The 21,957-nt window shown below is 47.5% G+C and overlaps 1 protein-coding gene across 1 annotated transcript; it reads left to right on the forward strand.

Annotated features, from left to right (window-relative positions):
• Positions 1-801: 801 nt before the first annotated feature.
• erf (Ets2 repressor factor) lies at positions 802-20,793 on the forward strand. Its single transcript, XM_085940000.1, has 5 exons — positions 802-3,125; positions 12,960-13,194; positions 15,117-15,229; positions 16,365-17,224; positions 17,493-20,793. Exons 1-5 carry the CDS (start codon positions 3,104-3,106, stop codon positions 18,084-18,086), a joined length of 1,824 nt encoding a protein of 607 aa, XP_085796126.1. The 5' UTR covers positions 802-3,103; the 3' UTR covers positions 18,087-20,793.
• The last annotated feature ends 1,164 nt before the right edge of the window (positions 20,794-21,957 follow it).

The raw sequence follows: 21,957 nt of genomic DNA on the forward strand, positions 1-21,957 counted from the left end.
CATATATATACATATATGCAGATGTTTTGGTTTTTCCTCCTCCTCCTCCATGTGGCGGGACAGCGGCTTGCAAATTGGCGAGTGTCGCGACCGCGGCGGTCACGCTGTGATGTCTGTTGCCATCGCAGCCAAAAACAAGAAGGCGAAATAGACACAGAGGCCTATAGACACTCTGGGGCGCTCGCGCACATGTACGTCCAGCCAAACCTACGCAAACACAAGGCGGGCCAAGTGGCGGAGCGATTCAAGCCCACCCTGCTCCACCCTAAATCTGATATGTTAACGACACACGCGTGGCCCACTCACTACAGGAACCCCGGGAAAGTCTTCGAAAATAGAAAATGTGGAACAAGTGAAATTTGGACAACTAAGTGAGGATTTGAAATCATCTCCTAGGAATTAGCCTCATCCGGGATTCTCATCCATTACTTGAAAGTCACACATGCTAAGTGCAGGCAATTGCACAACACACACACACACACACTCAGAAAATGACACTCGGCATTCCCTGCTGCTGGAATGTCACTTCTACACACCCTAATCCGTCTTTACCCGCCATATTTCCGACTTCCTGTTTGAGTTTAGAATCCCTAAAAATAAATAGAATGACGAGAACTTGTTTCTTAGTGTTCTTAATCATTCGATTATACATCGTCTATCTGGCAACGGACGCCAGCTCGCCATTCCGATCGAGAAAATAAACAAGCTTTTTGATCACAAAGGACCCTTTCTCCCCCTCAAACAGCCCCCCCCCCCCCCCCCCCCCCTCCTCCCAACACTCCCCCATTCCACTTGGCCTTCTCCCGTATCATTTTATCATGTGACCAGACAAGGGGGCTCCTTCGTCATCATGGGGGTAGGGGACATGGTGGGCCAGCAGAAGCACACAACAAAGATCTGGAAACTTTTCCCTGCAGGCCAGCTGACAACATCTACTGTCACGAGTGTGTGTCTTGTCTCTATGCAGATGAGGAGATGGTGTTAAGCCCCCCCCGCCCGTTCCAGTGTTCCTTGGCACTTCTTAGGTGTGGCGCCTTTTGCCCCCTCAGGCCCAATAAAAAAAAAAAAAAAAAATCCATTGTAGTAAAGTTATATCCCGTGCATATGGCTTTCAAAAATCTTCACTCTTATAATAAATAGTTAACAGTTTGATCATGGACTAGATTCTTTTACTTTCCATGATTTCCTACGGGGGGGGTGGGGGGTGGTCTTTGGACTAGCATCCTGGGAATGAGGCTGTAGTCTTAACGTCTGAGGTGACTGTCTGGAATATCACTTGGTAATTGTCGACTCCCGCATCCTGATGGGGGTTCATTAGCATGTCACTAATGAAGCACGCTGATCAATTAGCGCCAATTCACACGTATGTCGCACTTTGGACGCCCCGCTGGGCTTTTGTGGACGATTCTTTCACATGCAGAGCTAGCAGTATCCACACTGCAGACACACGGCTTGACCCCAACACCCCTTGAACCTTGACCCCCCCCCCACACACACACACACACAATTTAGCCCCCCCCCCACCTCCTCTTTACTCCATGTGCTACTCGATAAGTAACGTTCCGAGAGATACCCGTTGGATATTTTATTCGGAACATCGACGTTAGCTAGCAAGCAAGTCTCAAATCCATTTTTAATCTACGTTGCAGTGTCGTAGCGCCATCTTCCTTCTGGTTTCCAAGTTACGCAATGGTTCCTCAACCACTTTTCTATCTATCTCGCCACCTTCCTTGAATTTGATGTCGTGATGTTTATCTCGAGGACTTCTGTTTTCTCCTTGTTCTTCTTTCTTGATCTTAAGACCCATCCCGCCTGCTGAATCAGCCATCTTTGCCGTCTTCTTCTGCATTTGCACCGTCGTTGCGGAGATCAGAGCATTATCGAGGTCTTCGAAATTTACTTTGCGTTAAATGTGTCCATTGTCACCTAATCAATAAACTGACATGCTAACTTTTAACAGTAAGCCCTTTTTTTTTATTAGACTTTTATGTCCGCTTTCAGTGCTTTCACACAAGCAACAGTAGAAATGTATTAGACGTCATTGCTCGAAGCGGACGAGGACAGATGCTGTCACGTGAACCGTCTTGTTTTTATGACTTTCTAATTCGGTTTCACGGGGTTACTTCAGTCCGTGTGATTAGCACAATACACTCATTGTAAAATACGGGACACCCATTTGCTATGCTCATTCTGTGAGTTCTTCTGGGTTAAACCAACCCAGTGCTTATCAGAACCAATAAGACTTTGTTTTAATCCAACTAAAGTCGAGTTCAAGGGGTGGGGGGGAAAATGTCAGATTTGTTTAATCAAATGGGATGTTGATGCAATCCACCTAAAAGGGCGATCTTTTGCAACAAGTTGGCGTTCAGTTCTCCCCCGCGCCTGCCCTCCCAACCTTCGTGGGTGCGCGTGGGCGGCCCCGTGTGGCAGGAGGGAAGAGCGAAACACGACACCCGACAGAAGAAGAAGAGGAAGAGGGAGGGGGCTTTGGGGGCGCTCCATGGAAAAAGAAAAAGTGTGCGCCGGAGAAAGCAGCGCTCAGAAAGAGGAGTTGGCTTGGCTACTTTTGTTTCGCCGAGCAGCGCCGCCGTTTGGGTCGCGGGCGTGGAAAAGAGAAACCGAAAAGGAGGAGGAGGAGGCGGAGGAGGATGACGATGATGTGGAGGACAAGTGGACCACGCGACGTCGTTCCCACAAGCCGACTCAAAGTGTAGCCTCTTCGCCACTTCTTCGCCATTCCTTCGCTCCCGTCAAGCGAGCCCTCGACACCCGCCGCTCCCCCCCCCACCCACCCCCCATCAACTTCGGCCTGCCTACCGGATTCCCCCTGCGGAGACACGGGGCAACTTTCTCCCTCACATGAAAAAAATAATAATAATTCAACGCGGCTCGTAAAAGTTTTGCAGCGGTGAGGGTAAAGTGAGACAAATTGGTCCAAGTGGGGATCGAGAGTGAAAGAATCCAAGGAACTTTGTGTCGGTGGGCTACTCTGTGTGAACAAACACAGGAGGATCGAAAGGCTAACGCGGCTAACGAGCTAAACCCAGGGGAAAAGTTAGCACTCGACGGGAAAAGTCAGCCAAGAAGCCCGCCGACGATCGCAATGAAGACCCCGGGGGAACCGGGTAAGTAGATATTTCCATATTTTGAACTCTGCCATCTATTTGAACACATTTGTTGTTCTTTAACTAAGACGGGAGTAAACAAGAGTGCTTAGCTTTGGCGGCTTAGCAGCGCTAGCACGCTAACTCACTCGCTCCCCAACTTCTGCAAGGGAAAGTGGCCGTAAACGTTGGCGCCTGCGAGGCTCCGTCGCATTTTGTTCAACTCGCCAGGGACGGGAATATTCGCTGGAGCCGTGAATTAATAACACATTTGTATCGTGCTTGACTTGCCCCGGGCGCATTTGGTGTTAGTGATCATCGGTGATGTGCACTTAGGAGGAGTTGAGACAAGCCACACTGCCGGGAAACCTCGTTGATTTGGATATTATTTTGCAAATATGATAATAAACAGATGTTGTTGAAGTGATGCACTTGGGGAACTCAAGCGACTACGTTTTGCTTTTAAATGGGGTCGAAATGATGAGGAGAATCACTTAAAAAAAAATCACAAACTTTTTTTTCCATACCATCACTTTTAACAAAGTATGGTCATCCATATTTTTCTGTCAGTGTTTCTTTTTTTATTTTTAACTGATATGGCTCCTATTCCAAATATTTGTTAAAGTGGTAATGGTGTTATCGTTTTTTTTTTTTTTTTTTTTTTTCCGTGTACAGACCTGCAATATAGACACTAGATCGGCTTCCGTTCTGTCCCCATGTTAGTAGGCAATAAAGTGACCTCTCGGATAAGATAGATTACCACAAGGTGGTAAACCAGGAAACACACTTTGTGCACAAAATGCGGTTTTGCTTCACCGTGAGGAACTTGTTGCATCTGTGGCGTGACCGCTTTCATGCCGCATGAATCTGATAGAAACCTGTTCCCTCTTCTACTGACAGTGGTCCAGATTTGACATTGCGTCATGATCTCTTATTTACAACAGAAGAGTGTGAGATTAGGTCCAGAAAAGCCTGATTAGGTCACTCCTGCTGGGATAAAACAACTCTGATGATTTCTTTAGAAGACGAACGACCAATTCGCGCAAAAAATTTGTAATTAGCATCAAATATTTGCTCAGGGAATCATATTTGTGCATGGTTTTGTATTCCACTTAAAACAGGTGAGTCTGCCCCATACAATGGTGGGCAGATCTTTACAGAATGGCAAAAAAATGCTGGTACTAGTTTGCGAGTTCATGACATCATGTTTGGTATTTACTTTTCATTTTGTGTATATATATATATTTTTTTTTTGCGAGTGTAACCGAATTAAGTCACTTGACAACAATGCCAAACATTGCAATCCGCAAGCTCCCAGTTGTCTTGTTGTCGCCCCGCGACACACACAGGCCTTTTGTGTATGAGCGCGTTTCCTGTGTGACTTCATGCACATACGTGTAAATAGAAATGGGTCAAACTCTTCCTATCAGGAAGTCGGCAGTCTGGCCCCTGGCAAGTCCAATTTTCCACTTGTGTTTGCTCCTTATATCAACACGGCCGACGTCACGGCCGGCCCGCTTTGTTGTGCTTAGCGTGTGCGTACTGTTTGTATGAGGGAGCCCCAATGAAAGAGGCCATACATGAGCAATTAGCCGGCGTTAAGTCTGGCAAGGACACGCTGTGGCCGTTAATGACTGAAAGCGTATTTATGTGTTTGTCGGTCGTAGTCCGTTGCGTGCGTGTGTTTGTGTCGCGCGGCCATATGTCGCTCACTTCGGCGCCGCGTGACTCCGACGTGCTCGCCACACGGCCGGTGTTTGGATTTGAAGCCGCCAAATTGCCCTTTAGGGGACACCATTTGTTCGAGGTGGGAAGAACAAAATGGAATTGAGTGACGGAGGCCATTTTGTTGAAGATGGACCCCCCCCCCGCTTCTCTCTCTCTTTTGCTGGTTGGTTTCACTCTGGCCGTGTTGCTAAACTTTGCGAAGGTGACGCAATTACTTTTGAGTCCTCGCTTGTAATTTTGGGAAGTTGTCCTTGAATGGTCACTGTGCCGGGATTGAGAAACGTGCGTCATTCTCTAATGTTATAGTACGCTGTCGATCAAATTGGGATGGAATGGTCAAATTAATGGCTTGTTTACGCAAAGCAGTTTTTACATTATATCCAGTCTCATTTTCACCCTTTTCCATAATGGAAGCCCTCATTATCCTTCAAGTGACTGTTCAAAGATCTTCAAAATACCATAAATGCGCCGTAACTTGCCAGTATATTCGTAAATTTGGCAATTTGGGATGACCGTTTCTTCGAAACAGGAAGAACACCATCAAATTGAGTACTGGATGCCATTTTGTATGAGATTGGTTGATTTTTGCTGCTGTTGTTTTGCTGAATTGTCAAATTCCATCCATTGACCCCATCACAATCCTGAATGGGACAAGAAAAAACCCGGTGGTGGGGGGGGGGGGGGGGGTAGTGCCACAGAGTGACGTCAGCATCTCCCTGGAATGGTGTGGAGCTGACGCTCAGGTCATCACTGTGGTGGCAGGCATCCTTTCCTGGAAGTGTGTGCGCGGGCATGTGTGTATACAGTGGCTGCGGTGACCCGAGTAGGAAAAATAGAAAGGAGGTCGCACACAAGCCGGGACATGCGGGCTAGACAAACACCAGGGGGAAAGAAAAAAAAAAAAAAAAAAAGAGTGCTGATTGACGTGTATGTGCGTCTGCAGCTTTGAATGTTGTCTATACATTTAATTAGGTACTCCTGTACCTAATTTATCGCAATCCGCCAAAAGCGGTTGTTAAAATGTTGAATTCCAAATTATAGTGTAAAAATAATATTTGTACATATTTTTTAGGGCTCCGGCTGAACTTTTTTTGTTAAAAAAAATTGTCAAATAAATAGTATTCATAATACTGAGGGAATTGCAAATAGCTGATTTTTTTCAAAATGGTTCAACCATTTCAGTAATATTTGTGATTTTTTTTTTTTTTTTTTTGCAGATGATGAAAAAAATAGGGTATGGCTGTGTTTATTGTTCAAAAAGCTTCAAAAGTAAACTTTCGGGACCGTGCCAAAGTGCTTTTTGATTTGTGAGAACGTCCTTCATGTGAATACGAGAACCTCCCGGCGTGAATTTTTTTGGAAGGTGCTGATGTTTTGACTGGAGTCAGCCAAACCGAAAGAGGCGCTGGCTGTTATGACTGCCATCTTTGACACATAGCGGGCCAAGGAATGGCACCGGCGGCCCAGGTGCCATCCCATGCCCGGCGAGCTTGCAGCAACTCGCATAGTTGTCGTAATTAGAGAGATCCAGAATGTTTTCTTTTTTTTTTCTTCTTGCCCTAAATGGCACCATTCAGACATCCAAGTGTGGCATCTGTTGGCGGCGGCGTGCTAGTGGAAAGTCTGGAGCGGGGAAAAAGTGAGGCGGATTCTCACAAGCGACCACCGCCTGAGCCGCCGAGCTGAGAAACTCGACGGAGGGAAAAAAATCAATCAAATAAAAAGCCTACTTTTGGTTTTTGTGGCTGCTGATTTTTGGTTGATCTGTCCCAGACTTGTTCGCCTACACTTGCTGCCTGCTTTTTTTTTTTTTTTTTTTAAGCTTCATCCCAAAGCTAATATTTTTTGATATCCCTTCCAGTGTTGTTGTCTTTCAAACGTTGATGAATGTGTGGTCTCTCTGCGGTCGACTTGCGCACACTTCAGCAGCTCGTGTCAACTATTTGTTTTTATTTGATGCTTCGCGTCCGCTCGGCCAGTTAGCGGCCGACGACGATTTGCGGTCAAACCCAATCGACCACCGTCAGCGTGTTTCCATCTTTCCACCAGGGAAGAGTCTGAATTGCAAAATGGTCAGTCCACGCTTTTATAGTGTGCAGAAAACAGGTGACGGTTTGAGAACTGAAGACCAAACTTGTATTTTCCGATGACCGTTCGTTTGTATCGCAATGCGGTAAGGACGTGTCAAGACGAACGCTTGGAATTTTCCTCGCGACGAGGAAAAGGATTCTCACGAGAATTCCTGCCTGATAAGCAATCTCAAAATGGCAATCATCCTTGGCGGCGGACAGATTCTTTTGCTGAAAATCTTCAGCTTAAATATTATCGCTTGGTTTTCTGTCACGCTTGCCCCGATTAGACCGGCGGGTCTTTTTCCCGAGCTAACTCGGGGCGAGAGCTGGGCCACACCCTGGACGAGGAAAATCAATACGGCATGGGGACTGCGGCCAAGAGGTTGCCCGCAAACTGCTTCGACATACGGGAAAGAAATAGTCCAGTTTTCTGGTCCAGCATTGCCTGCTCTACTCTCGACCTTCCCATGAAGATGATGTCATGTTTTGACTAAAGTGCCGAGGGAAGGTTTCTTGTTTTGTCCAAGACCTTCAGAAACTCCATGACTCTGTTGTTGGGTTGTTTTTTTTTCCTGACATGCTACAGGTGTGATGTCACTCTTCACACGCTCAACACACAAACGGGATTGATTTGTGGCCAAAGCTCATCTTTTTTTTTTTTGATCAGCTCTTTGATTAATCAATCTCAGCACGCTCCGCGGCGGGAACAGTCGAGCGGGCCCTCGTCGTTGGCCGCTTCAAAGGTGGCTCGTAAAATGCGCGAGTGATAAGCCCGGCCAACGTTTGATCAGGTCAACCCAAAAGGCCGTTTGTTCACCTTTGCACTTTTTTTTTTTGCCTTATCAGCTCCAAAGCTCGTCCTCTCATGAGCCACGTGTTCCTTGACGTGGAGCTTCCAAAAAAAAAAAGATTCCATCATTTACTTGGATGACTTCATTTAACTTGATGAGAAATTAAGGGAAATCAAATGTTAAGCAAAGGGCAAAAAAATGTCATGACCCCTCCTAAAAGTTTTGTGGAAACATGAAAAATTCCTGCCAACTTCCTTGGTGGAGGTAACCAGTCGAGACCCCCCCCCAGCCCGCCCGCAAGCGGCGGTAGTCTGTCTCGCATTAGCGCGCACACGCTCTTTTAATATTCCCGCCTTGGCTGGCGAGTGCCGCCATGTCCCTGCGGTGACGCCGCCGCGCCTCCGCCTTTAATGTTTTTTACGCTGAGCACGAGCCGCTCAGTCTAGAGGCGAGAACATCCAGCTTTCATGCCGTTCACGGGGGAATTAAGGCGGCGGCGGCGGGTGAGGAAAGGCTGAGTAACGCAACCAGACGTCTCCTTGGAGAGAAAGTCCCTGTTTTGTTTTTTTTTTTGCTGCATGGGGAATCGAACAGGCAGTCGGTGCGAGCTGCCGCAGCGCACAAGTGCCATTTTAAAAAGCAAACATTTTCCAAGTGAGAACAAAGCTGATTCCTCATTAAGTCTTAAATGTTCTTCAGGTTTCAAGCCAAGTCTGACTTACTTCGAGCCATTGAGTTCCTCCACTGCCGTACTGCGTAGCATTAGCATTGTGCTGTCAAAAATGACAAATCTCATTCACTCCTGGCGCTCTTCTCTTGCTGCCACACGTTGAATATGAAACGGCGTTGGACGTGCTGACGCCGATTGAAAAAAAGTCTTCTCAGCAGAACCCGGCAGAGGACATGTGGAGCTGATCAGAAACTTGACATTTATTCCTGAAACGTATCCAGGACCTAATCCGACTTCCATCACTCCGAGGAGTTGACGGCAATGCTTCGTGTCCATCTTCACGGGGGCGGCCGACACAAACCTCCCGGCGTGACGGCCGTTGCTAAGTGTCACGATAGCAGTTTGAAAGATTTGATTGGCAAGCCGGTCGAGGAATGAGTCAGCGGTGCGAGCCTCCTGGATTTCGAAGCTCCGAGGGTCTATTCTGGGCCGCGGCCGCACGTGTGTGTGTTTGTGCTTAAGCGCGCTCGCCTGTGTGCGTTGGAGGAAAATGAAAGTCTGGTGACCAAAACCGCAACACGGGAGCCAGTTCTAAATTTCCTCCCAGGACTGCCGCGCTACAAAACCATCGTAGCTCTCGGCGTGGCTTCGCTCGCTCAACTTCTTCTGGATTCCGCCGGGCCACACGTTTTAATCCCGCCTTGACCCGAACGGGCTCACACAATCATTGTTTTTAGCTACTACAGGAAATGAAGAAAAGTTCTGCTCTAATCTCAAGTACCATGAATGATTACCAATCAATTTCCATCATCAGTTACGTTGAAGTCGTGGCTTGCCAGGAGCCATTTTGAAGGTTTGAAAATGAGGTGTTTGTCCAAATTTTTTTTTTTTTTTTTTTGCTCATGAACATGCTTTTGAAGACCAACTTAAAAGTCTCATTCTAGTGCGATGCTCCGCCGCCTCTTCTCAGAGACGGTGATTCATCTTCCACTCTTCTTTTTGTTTGTCTGTCTCACGCTGGCACTCATTCACCTTTTCTCGCAAAACACCATCCTCAACGCGTGAGAGCCAGGTGATCTCAGGTCGAATGCTTTCACAGCCTTGTCATTTTCTGAGAGCGGGTCGGCCACAACCTGCTCAGACACGATCCCCAGCGCACGGAATCTGCTGGTCTCTGCGTTTTCTGAGAAACCATTTGACAATAACCACTGGAACTCACCTGAGAATTGATTTGGCTCAGACCACGTAAAACAAGTTCTTGTTTTCTACTTAGGACGATGTTGGTCCAGTAGATCACGAGCGAGGCTCCTCGCTGTGAACCTGCTCCTGCTTTTATCTCCCCAGGCTTGTCTTTTTTCCCTTTTGTCCATCGACCCTTCTCCTCGGCTAATCTTTCCAGACACTCCCGCTGCTTTTCAGATGCTTCTCTGGCTCTTAGCCACCAAACGTCCATCCTTGAAAGGGTAATTACCTGCTCAGGAGTCAAGACTCTGAAGCGTGTGATCCACGTTGGTGTGATTTGATCTCTTGGATCGTTAAAAAAACAACAACGAAATGCCGGGAAAGCCGAAAACGACTCCCTTTTCTTATTAGGGCAATGTGAACTCCATCTTCAACAAATCCCCCTTTCTTTTTTTGAGGCCTCAACATACCCGTGATCTCAACAGTTTTTGCCTTTTCTCACGGGACTTCCATTTTCCGACTCCGAGGATCTAGGTCAGGGTGCCACCTGTTACGTGGACAGAAAAAAAAACCCTTTATTTCAGGATATGCTCTCATTCGGTTTTTATTTATTCCCTTTGGAACTCGACTTTCCGCACATGACGGCATTTTCCACGTCCTGGAGATCCCCCTCTTTGGTCTCGGTGTCCATTGACTTCCTGCCTTTTTTTTTTTGGAGCTACAAGCTGATGGCATCCAGATAAGCTCCCCACCCTGGATGGCAGCCAGCCGCCGCCGTTTAGCGTGGCCTGCTCGCCCTCCGCATCGCCGCCGTGCCCCTGAGTCACAGACGACCTTTGCGAGGGCTAAATATAGACTCGGCAAAGAATAGGAGGAAGGGAGCGGTGAATGCACAGAGTAGGCGGGCGGCACGCTAACGAAACCTGTTGCCGACAGCCTCGGACGCTCGTTTTTGTTTCTTCGCTCAATCGGTGACTCCGCTTTCCAAGTCTCATCTTAAAATGTCTCGTCACGTTGTCTCCACACACAAAAAAAAAAGCGTTGTATCTATGGGAACCAAAATTTGGATGGATGCAGCACTCCATCTCAAATACTTTGGATTCATTTTGCCACCATGAATGAGTCTCACGTGCGTACAAGTGAAATCTACCGCATGAATCTCCAAGTCCGAACAAGTTTCGCGACATTTTTTGCCGGACCTCTATGTCAGCTCTGTGTCCAGATGTGAGCTGATCTGCAAAACTCCACAAACTCCCCCACCCCCACCCCCCCCTTTGTAATTGAATCTCATCTTGTCGTGAGTCAGACACTTATTTTTAGTGCTTAAAAGCTCGCGTTGCCAGGCGACTGCGTCTCAGGGAAGGCGGCGGGCGTGAGAGCGGGCGCGAGGGCGGGCCGCCGTGAAAGGGAAAAAAGGGAGATGGCAACGAGGGTGGGAGGCGCGATCGGCGGACGACAAAAGCCGATGCGGCGTGAGTCAGCGGCGTGCGCGTACGTGGGCGTGCTCACTATTCCTCTTCTTTTTTGCGCACGTGCGCCACGCGCCCACGTACGAACCCACTTACATCGCCCGCTAACCTGCTGTACGCGCGTGTGTGCCGCTCGCCCACTGCGGCGCTTACGTCAAGACACGCACGCCATTGAATGGACCCTGGCGACAGATGTGTTTTTTCGAAGAAGCTCATTGTCTCCGCGCTGAATCACACTCCTTCATTTCCAAGGAGAAACCGAAAGGTGGATGAATAGCCACTAAGCCGCATTGATGCTTGGCATTGTCCGTCATGATTTTCCAGCGCCATCTATCCATTTTTTTTGTGAATGATTACCGCTAGCGCTAACCTGGCCAGCGCTTCCTCGGTGTGTGCGTACGTGTGACGTGGACCTTTTATAGCCGCCGGCCGGCCGGCATGGTGCTGGGTTGATAAGAAAAGGCCTGTCACCGCTCGCTCGGGCTGTAAATGAGCTGCTACGTAAATCAGTGTAGTGCAGGCAGAATGTGCCGAGTCAGCATTGCGCGCACATACATTTGCACACACTAACACACACACTCGGGATGAACAGATAGCCTTTGAAAGCTCTTAAGTTTGACAATTCACAGATACTGGGTACCAATGCGGATTGAGGATTTTGTTGGAGTAAGACACAACCGTGTGAGCCCTAAATGGGCCTCCACCACCCGGCGGGCTTCTCGCTACTTCTTATGGGCATTTCCCCCCCCCCCCACATGTTCATAAAAGCAGTCTAAATAGGAAAAGTCATCATTCTTTTAATGGCCATCTGGGCTCCATATTGTGATACCTTTTGACTGCGGGAGGCCATTTTGTCTGCCAGGTGTGTCGTCCTTTCTTTCAAATCTGTTTTTTTGTCGGCTTTTATGACACTGGGCCCAAAACATTTACAGGCTAATTAAGTGCACCAGATGTGCACACTTACCTGTGTGACAAATCTGATTTGTATTGTTTTTGTTTACGAGTGTGTGTGTGTGTGCACGTGTACTATTTGTGTGTGCATAGGTTGGCCTTTAGCGTATTGTGGCTAATGTTGCTATATGGATATGACACAGTATGTGGAGTGTGGGAAACTGATTGCAACCAAATGCTTGCCATAGGGCTTTTCTCTCTCTCTCACACACACACACACACACACACACACACACACACACACACACACACACACACACACACACACACACACACACACACATAAGGCGAAAGCAGTATTGTTATATTGTGCCCATATGTTTCCTAACCTCAGCGCTGAGATTGGGTGCCAAGCACATCTGGATTTAATGAGGTGTGTGTGTGTCTGTGTGTGTTTAAGTGTGTGAGTGTCACTGAGGCCGTATGTTGAGTCTTTTACTGCCACAAGGTCCGCGTGCTTATATTTTGTCTGCACCTTTGCCGAGGTCCGCCTCTTTGAACGTCGTCCATTCGACGGCGATAACGGCGCACCCACCGACCGGTGATGTGACCGCGGACTGCGGGAAGCCGCCCATGGTGGCCGCCAGCCCGACTTTTTCCCGGCAACCGAGGCAAAGTCGGCACGTCGCGTTCCAACTATTGTGGTGCTGAGAAAGCAGCTGCAAGAATTAAGATTCTGGACTTGGGACTCGCAGAGTTTGTACGCTGAGTCACTGTCATAAGAGGGGAAAAAAAGAAGAAAAAGCAGTTAATTATTTATGATTTAAATAAGTTCCTTTCTCGGTTGCGGATTTACTTGGGTGAGAAAATGGTGAAAAAAAAGCAAGGGTAGACAAACAAAAAAACAACACTATTAAGCAAATATTTTTAACATTACACATTTGGAAAATGTGTGCACTGGAAATGACCCCATCACACCAAACGTTGTAGTACCAATACTGACCTGTGGGGGCAACACCTGACCTGCATTCTTGTCTGTATTCCAACGGCAGGGTTCGCCTTCCCCGAGTGGGCCTACAAGCCCGAGTCGAGCCCGGGCTCGCGGCAGATCCAGCTGTGGCACTTCATTCTCGAACTGTTGCGCAAGGAGGAGTACCACGACGTCATTGCCTGGCAGGGCGACTACGGCGAGTTTGTCATCAAGGACCCGGACGAGGTGGCCCGCCTGTGGGGCGCCCGCAAGTGCAAACCGCAGATGAACTACGACAAGCTGAGCCGCGCCCTCAGGTCAGGCCACAAATGATTGAGTTGATGTTAAATTTCTAAGAATATCATTTGATGCCATTGTTGCTAGCAACATCTACCACCGTTGCTTTGGGTAATGGGATCGTTTCATTTTTGACGGTGTGGTTTCGCTGTTCCTTTTGCGGTACCAACATCTAGCCACAATTTGAAGAGCATTTAAAGAATACAACTATTTTGAACGTTGTCCATTTCCCGCGAGAAATAAAAATCGGAAAAGTAAGTCAGCTTCATTTTACGATTCCCCAAATATGCTAGCAGGTGCTAACGGCTAACCAGTTAGCAACTTGTATCTGCACGCGTATGCTTTTTTTTTTTTTCTTCCCCCTGCTGTATATTTTATGACTGTGGAAAACCTCTGAAGACGGACACACTTTTCTTCGGATGGAAAAGAACATTATAAAATAAAAGATGGTTAATAAAATGACGTTAGTCTCCTGGCAAACACCGAAATAAACATAATAATTTTTGCTTCTCATTTCCAGGGTTAGCTCTTGCTCATATTCTTCACTACTTGTCTGTCATGTGCCTCACAACCGGTCCAAGTCAGATTGAGTCAATGATGACGGACCATTCTAGAAACGTTCCCTCGGCCTATGACGTGCTCATTGTTGTTGTTGTTTTCTTTAGGGGGACGGTCTGTTCTCTTGCTGTACATATCTCGCACACATACTCACTGTTTGTCATCCGTGTCGCCGCCTGTGTTGTAGGCTGGTGTGGGTTCCAATTGCCGGATGAGTTGCGCTGTCTCGTTACACACACACACACACACACACACACACACACACACACACACACACACACACATGCACTTCACACCTTGTTATATGTCAGCCCTCCTCCGGCCCATCTGCGCCTTATTTGCCGCTCTCCCTTTTTTTTTTTTTTTTTCATGTCAAGCGGGAATGTCGCAGCCACTCGTGACTCGGGCGCTCGGAGCCGGCGGCGCGCTCCGGCTCAGGGAAGTTCAAGCGGTCTTCAAAGCCAGACGGGGTCGCCCAATGTCCACCCGGCGCTATGTGTGTGTTCTTTCGCGCGTACGTGTCTGACTTGGCCGCAGCGCTTTCCAGGAGCCGCGCGTCCGGCAAAGCCTGACGCCACCACCCACGTCTGGCTTTTATTTTGAGTGCTCGTCGCTTGGATACACTCATCAGACACTTGATTAGGTACACCTTCACTGTGTAATCAGAGCAGATCGCCAATCTGCCTTTCGACAACAATAATGCCGACGATCAATTTCCCGCCATCCGTCGTTCTCTGTCTTGTCTCAGTAAGATTATTGAGAGACATGACCACCAAAATTCATGTTGCTAAATCACGCTAGCTTCAGAGGCAGAATTTCCAAAAAGATGATTTGAGCACCAACACTCATTTATAACTCCCACGTCACTCACCAGGCAAAAAAAAAAGTGCACAACAATAATACCGGCACCCCACATGCACATTTTCTTGTCCTTCATAAAATGTCGTGTGACATTAAGTAGATTTAATGGAGGCAGATGAAATCTTTGCCACTTGTTGACATCAGAATGTGTGAATGCGCCCAGCGTGTGGAAAATGAGAATAAAGTCCTCCCAGAATTGAGTTATTGCTGCTCACAATGGGGCAAGAGACTCTTCTGAATCAAAGTCCGGAGGCTCCGCTGGCTGTGTGACTCACCCGGGGCCATTTGATCATCTTGTTAGATGAGCTGTCAGGCGCTCGCTCTTCACTCCTCCACCTTCTCTCGCCGTGACTCACGCCACCTCACTTCCTTCATGTATGGAACCACATGTTCTTGCCACGGGGGTTGGAGTGGAGTTGTGAGTGAGTGTGTGTGTGTGGGGGGGGTCACCATGTCCTGGGTCGTCCTGTGAGGAGGAGTTGGCGGGTGGCGTTATGACGTTACTGCCATGTCACCCCCACAGGTACTACTACAACAAGAGGATCCTCCACAAGACAAAAGGCAAGCGCTTCACCTACAAGTTCAACTTCAACAAACTGGTGCTGGTCAACTACCCCTTCATCGACATGGGCTCAGGTACATTCATGTCGCTATCTCAAATTGACTCCATTCCAAACGATTGACATTTTGTAACAATAAATTGTGTCGTGATGTCATGGTGACAACTTGACCCTCACACTCCATATCTCAAGTGGTCTCTGTTCTGTTCCAGTGTAAACAGGGCCCATATGGAGCTGACTTAAGTGCCGCACGATACTTTAATTATAGTGTGTGTGATGTGGCCCACGCGTGTCGGGATGTTACATACACACGCGCGTGCCCACGTCAGTCTGTGCCGATTGTCGCATTCTCACACACACACACACACACACACACACACACACACACACACACACACACACACACACACGCACACACACACATACGCACACACAGACAGTGGCAGTCCAGTGTGGGAAGGAGAGGAACCCAGCCCATGTTTGTAATGGCAGCGAGAGCAACTTTTCCAGTATTTAATTCTGGCAGGCGCACGCAGGCCAAAAATTTATTGCAGTGCCACAGTTTTGTTGGAAGGCGCCCCGCAGGGGGGGTGGGGGGGGGGCGGAGAGCCGTTCGAGAGGCGTTGAGGCTGAGAAAAGGGGCACCCATCTTGGATCCATTTTCTCCAACAAGGGAGGGGGGGGGGCAATTTAGTAAGAATTAATCTTTGTGTTGTTTACAGAGAAGGCCAGTTTATTACTGGGGTTATGTTCCATGTATCAGGAGAAGGCCCAGAAGGGAAAGTAACACAAAAGCAATTGTGTTCAATAATGGCATTGTAATTATCATTTGCAAAGAGGAAAAAATTGATTTATACCGGAAGTGGTATTCTTGGAAATAGAAAAAATAGTTTAAGGCCGTATTGTCCGGCCTTTTCCTCTCATCTGATTTTAGTGTTTTTAGCTTCCAGCAAACCTTCTTGGCATCAGATGCATCGATGCGACGCTTGTGGTATTATTTGTCTTCTCTCGCCCACAAATTCCCAAACAAGTCAAGTTTTGTATCGGCGGCCAAAACCTCACATGGTTTGGTCTTAATGATTTTTTTACAATCGGTTCCAGAAAATGATTAGAAACACAAGAGCAGTGAGTCACTGTGGAAGGATGATGTTGATCCACAGCGCTCGCTCATCTTTCTTCGCTCATTGTCATGTCTCATTGTCTCGTTGCAGGTCGCGGCGTCCCGCAGAGCGCCCCGCCCGTGCCGAGCGGGGGCACCCACTTCCGCTTCCCCCCCTCGACGCCATCGGATGTGCTGTCGTCCAGCGAGGAGCTTCGCAGTCCGGGCGTGTTCAGCAACGTGGCGCGTCGCATGGCCCGCGGCTCCGTCAGTGACTGCAGCGACGGCACCTCCACCAACTCTGAGCTCGAGGAGGCGGTGGGGGCCGAGGAGCGGGGCGGGGGGCCCGAGAGGGCCTTCCGAGGGCTCCTCCCACCCCGCTTGCCTCACGAGTCTCTCTTCAGGCTCTACGGCGGCGGCCCCAACCCGGCGGGGCTACCCAGACCTCATAGGGTCCACCCAGAGCCTCTTTCTCCCTTCCCCGTGTCCCCTCTGCCGGGCCCCGGGGGGCTGCTGGCGCCGACTCTGTCCCCGGCTCTCTCCATGACCCCCACCCCACACCTGCCTTACACGCCCTCCCCGTCCCTCCCCTCCCCCATGATGGGCTCCCACTTCTCCTTCAACCCGGAGGACATGAAGCACTATCTTCAGGCCCACACCCAGTCTGTCTACAACTACCACCTCAGCCCCCGCGCCTTCCTCCACTACCCCAACATTGTTATCCCCCAGCCCCACCGCCCCACCCCGGAGAAGCCGGCCCCCCACCATCTTCACGCCGCGTCTCTGGCACTCTCCCATTCGCTGGGAGGGCAGCCGGGGGGCGGCGCGGGTGAGGAAGCCTTCAAGTTTAAGCTGCAGCCGCCACCCCTCGGACGCAAACAGAGGGAGGCGGGAAGCTCGCCGGCGGCGTCCTCCTCCTCCTCCTCGGCGGCCGGACAGTCCTCCTTGTTCACGGCTGCGCCTAAGATCAAGGTGAGATCTAGAACAAGCAGGTCTTGGGACTTGAACCCAAATGTTCAACCAAACGATTTCATCGAACACCTCTCCTAGCTTAATGCTAACTTATAGTTATAAATGCCAATGACATGCTAACGGAAATGAGCATAGGTGTTGTCGTAATTCGAAACCTTCAAGAAATTGCCACTTCAACACACAAGGAGCAACAATGCATACAAATTCTCACCGAATTTTACTACATCAGCAGCTCATGTTGATAACAACGGATCTTTACCACTTTCAGGTGGAGCCCATATCCGACATCGAGTCAGAGGAGGAAGTGGAAGTGACCGACATCAGCGAGGAAGATGAGCTGAACCCTGAAGATGATGACATCTTTGCACCCGTACCCAATCATCAGCTCCACAATCAATTAAAGGCCAACGGTAGCCCCCCCACCCCCTACCTGCAGCCGCCCTGTCACCCCGACGACAACCCGGGCCCAGACTACGATGACGAAGAGGAAGTCTTCAAGACTCCCGCCACTCCGCCTCTCAGCGCGGGCCACTCGGCATTCCCGCTGCTCAGCCTGAAGACGGAGCCGACCCCGGCGGCCTCCGACGGCACCCGCTGCATTCCGCTCAAGCTGCGCTTCAAGCGGCGCTGGAGCGAGGACCAGAAAATGGAGGCGGACGGCGAACGGGATGAGGCCGAGGACAAAAAGGTGAGGGCCGAGGGACGCGAGGAGGTAGAGGAAAGGGAGGGCTCGGTAGACAACGAGGGAGGGCGGAGTCTGATTTTGGGCTTGATGATGCCCCCGCCGCCCACCCAGCGCAGGGCCAGCTCAGAGCTACAGAGAGCCACTGCCCAGTTGTCTCTGGAGAACGCCAGCTGCTGAGACACCAAGGCTACAAGTCATGACGGGAACAGTTTCTTTTCTTTTTTTTTTCTTTTTCCCCTAAATTGTGGCCATTTAGACGAACTGGGTTCAAAATGCTAATTTGTGGCCATGAAATATTTATAACATAGGCACAAAATACTTGATGGGTTTCATATCATTCCCGTGTACGTTAAGAGATCAGAGCTGGCAGTTTGAGGGAATTTACCCCTAAAATGGTCGCTTTAGACCAAAATGGCCGACTTTCTGTGTGTTTTCAGGCACGGACGGCTACTTGAGACTTTTTAGCGGGTCTACTTATGATAATCATGCCTCCCAAACTAATTTCGGGGGCTGACAACTGCAATCTACAATACGACTCGTGGCACCATTTGCCTGCTTAACCATGCTATTATCATTTATTTATTATCTTTTTTTTTTTTTTTCTGCCCACACACCTAATTCGTGGCCACTTAAGAATGCTTGTTTAAAACGATGGCTTTTTCCGCCCTAACTATAAATGCGGAAAAATGGCAGTTGTCTATTATTTCTTGACCATAAATTAGCATTTTGTTTGTACGTTGTATCAATATTATGGCCACAATTTTTACGGAAGGGGAAGTGGGAATCATGTCTTTCTTCAAACACTCCTCCAAGGACAACAAGTTTGATTTTGTACCACCATTTGACTTTGATTGGCTAAGAAGAAAACATCATTGGACTGAATGGAATCACCATTTTGGGGGCCTTTGGCAAGCCCTCCATTTTGTTGACTTGCCAGAAGTGCCTCACTACGGTTTACAAGCCGGCTTCCAGACTAAAGCAAGATCCCGGGCGTCGTGGCCGGGAACATTCCGGACGCTACGGATCTGTTTCTTCCTGGACGGGGGCACGTTTGTGCGCTTTCAGGAAATGACTCAGACTTGCTGCCAGCCGGCCTTGTTGAGCTGACGGGGCGGACATTTTGTCCCTTCAGCTTACGAAGGAACTTAAGCATTTTTGAAGCTTTGGCGAATCCTGTCATCATTCCCGTCGTTTCGAAAGACTCCCAGCTTAGCACGTTGCGGTGTTTTGGGGGCATTTTGCTTCTGCGAGCCAAAAAGCCGAACGCTTATTATTTTCTTTTTTTTATTGGCAACAAGCGCAGTTGACGGACGTCGTTTTCTTTGGAGCGCTGAATGAATGTCAAAAAAGCAAAACTCAGGCAGAGAGCTTATTTTTCTTGACTTAACAAATATATTTTACCAATTTAAACCAATTTAAATCCAAACAAGCGTGCCTTTCGAAGCACCACATACCGACATGCCTTCTGTTTTTAAACATCAAACTACACACAAGCTATATATATTTTAATCACAAAAAAGAATCCAATAGTTATATTTCAAGATGGTCGTTTGATACAAATCGGGAAACTAAAACCTATTTTTCAAGCTGAAGATGTATGTGTGTGTATATATAAATACAATATATATATTCTATATAACGCCCAGTGTATTACCACGCCTTTGCCTTCTCCTGCTGCCCTTAGAGTTTATATTTATATTGAAAAATATGAAAGAAGCAACAGTCAGGGCCCACAGTAACATGACAACAACACACAGAATGGCGCATACATAACGGGTGCCACACTCTGATTGGCTGTGACATCAATTGTTGACACACATGCCCACACACACACACGCGCAGTGTTAGATGACATCACAGTCATCGCTATAGAAACGACACACGCCCTTTCCACAAACACACACAGGAAATGACATCACTAAACCTCAGCGCCGAGCGGAGAGCGCGGGACTTCCCATATAATGACTCGTTTGGTGTGTACGTGAATGTGCGCGTTTGCCTGTCTGAGTGCAAACGCGTGCTTGTGTCAATTAGTTTCCGCAGTTCCACATGGAAAGCTAGCTGCGGTCTTGCACATTTTTCTCATCTCGGCCAGAGAACGCGCTATTTGGATTCTTAAATTGAATTGAAAACAAAGTTGACAAAACCATTTTTATTTGAAGTAGCACTTGGCGCTACCTGTCTGCTCACGAAAATATCACAACTCCCCCCCACCCCCCCTTCCTCCACACATGCATATCTTACTGTTACTATTGTAATGATATTGTATCGTAATATTAACCAGCTTATTTCGTACGTACTCTTGCTCAGATGCTTTTTGCTTTTTATTTTTTTTCTGTGAATGATTCTCTTTTGTTACCATTTGCACTCTTTCTTTCTAGTGGACCTTTGTTTTTTTGTTGTTGTTTTTTTTTTTACTCTTTTTTTTGTTTTTATTTTTACCACCAACGTGTAACCCAGGAAACTATGGTTTTCTCTTATTTTTTTAATTACTATTATTAATGCGGTGTGTGTGTATATATATTGTTTTTCCATCTTTGGAGGATTCTGTAAGAAAAAAAGTGTTTAAAAAAAAAAAAAAAAAAGAGCATTGTAATGTTTAACTGTTGTTATTCCAGGCGTCTCCTCAGCTGTCAACATGATTGGCGGCTTCGTGGAGGACGGGGAGACAACCGCTCAATGTTTCTCTTTTTACGTGTTCATCTTCACGTGTAATTAAAAACAATAATCAGGGTTCATTAATAAAATGTCAAAATTGGTTTTTATTTTTGGTTTTGTGTGTTTTATGTTGGCACCAGCAGCAGGTCTGGAGAGCTTGCGTTGTTAGCATCGTCACACTGAGCATAGCCGCCAGCTAATGCTAGCATTTAGCTCCTTTTTGTGTATTTATTTGACTACTGATGACCCATTTGCTTTTAATTTAAATGTCTTAGGGGAAACTATTGTTGTTGCCGCGTCGTGGCTCAAAGGTATGTTATGACAGGAAAACGTATTAAAATGTTGTGATTGCTTGTTTTTTCGTTCCCTGCCCTGGAGCACAGCAGCCATTTTAACGATGTGATGTTTTTGAATGTATTTTTGGTGCGTCTTCTGTCAAGCAGACTTTCTTACCTATTGTTGCAGTACATGGGGAATCTTTTGGGACATATTGAAACTCTTTGTGTGAGTGTTTAGAGCAGGATGACACCATGTCACACTTTGTCCTCCCTCATCTGTCGGGGACACAAACGCTTCCTTTGACGTCTTCGGCCCAAAGATTCTTCGTGGCGCTGTCATCAAAATGGAGGTGAGATTTTTTTTTTCCTAGCTACCATCCTCAGGGAATGTTGAAATGGCTCAGCTGTCCTTAATTTTGATTACAGCTGAACCTGTCAAAGAAGGACATGTTACTTGCCTCTTTTGGCATCACCCATTTTCTGATTATTAAAAAAAAAAAAGACCTTTATTTACTAAAAAACTTTCTAAAGTTTTTGTCTTGAGACCAAAGTACTGTCAATATAAAAGTATTGCTTTGGTTCCATATTATAGCATCATTGTGCCACCCCAAGCACTGAATTTGAAATGCTTGATGAGCTTCATAGTGCTTTTAAATATAGGGTTAAAGGTTAAAGCTCATATAAAGACGAGCAAGTGGCTTACTGTGGCTCCCTCTGGTGGCACTGTGTAGTATGCAGCACTTTACATTAGACTGAGTTTGTAATAATATTGCAGATAGTATCTGAGTAATAAATCAATTGTCACATTACAGCGGGATAATTAGCATCATCACCATGCAGAGAGTTTCTCCGCCAATGAATTGCACACAACACTAGCCAAAATTCCCCAGCAAAAGAACCAGTTTGACAGCCAAAGCACTACCATGTATTATTACCACAAAGTTAGTATTTGTTAACAGTTACCAGAATTGGCTTCTGATAATGCTTCTGATCAGCTAAGTTGTCATTTTGGAGGTGAGTGATATTTGTTTGGCTGCTACATTATTGAATCAGTGTAATATACCGTTTTTTTTTCTTTCGCCGTTATGTTAATAGATAATTTACTCTCTTGA

The sequence above is a fragment of the Syngnathus leptorhynchus genome, chromosome 20 (genome assembly GCF_054491065.1).
Source record: "Syngnathus leptorhynchus isolate UIUO chromosome 20, UIUO_Slep, whole genome shotgun sequence".
Classification (NCBI taxonomy): domain Eukaryota; kingdom Metazoa; phylum Chordata; class Actinopteri; order Syngnathiformes; family Syngnathidae; genus Syngnathus; species Syngnathus leptorhynchus.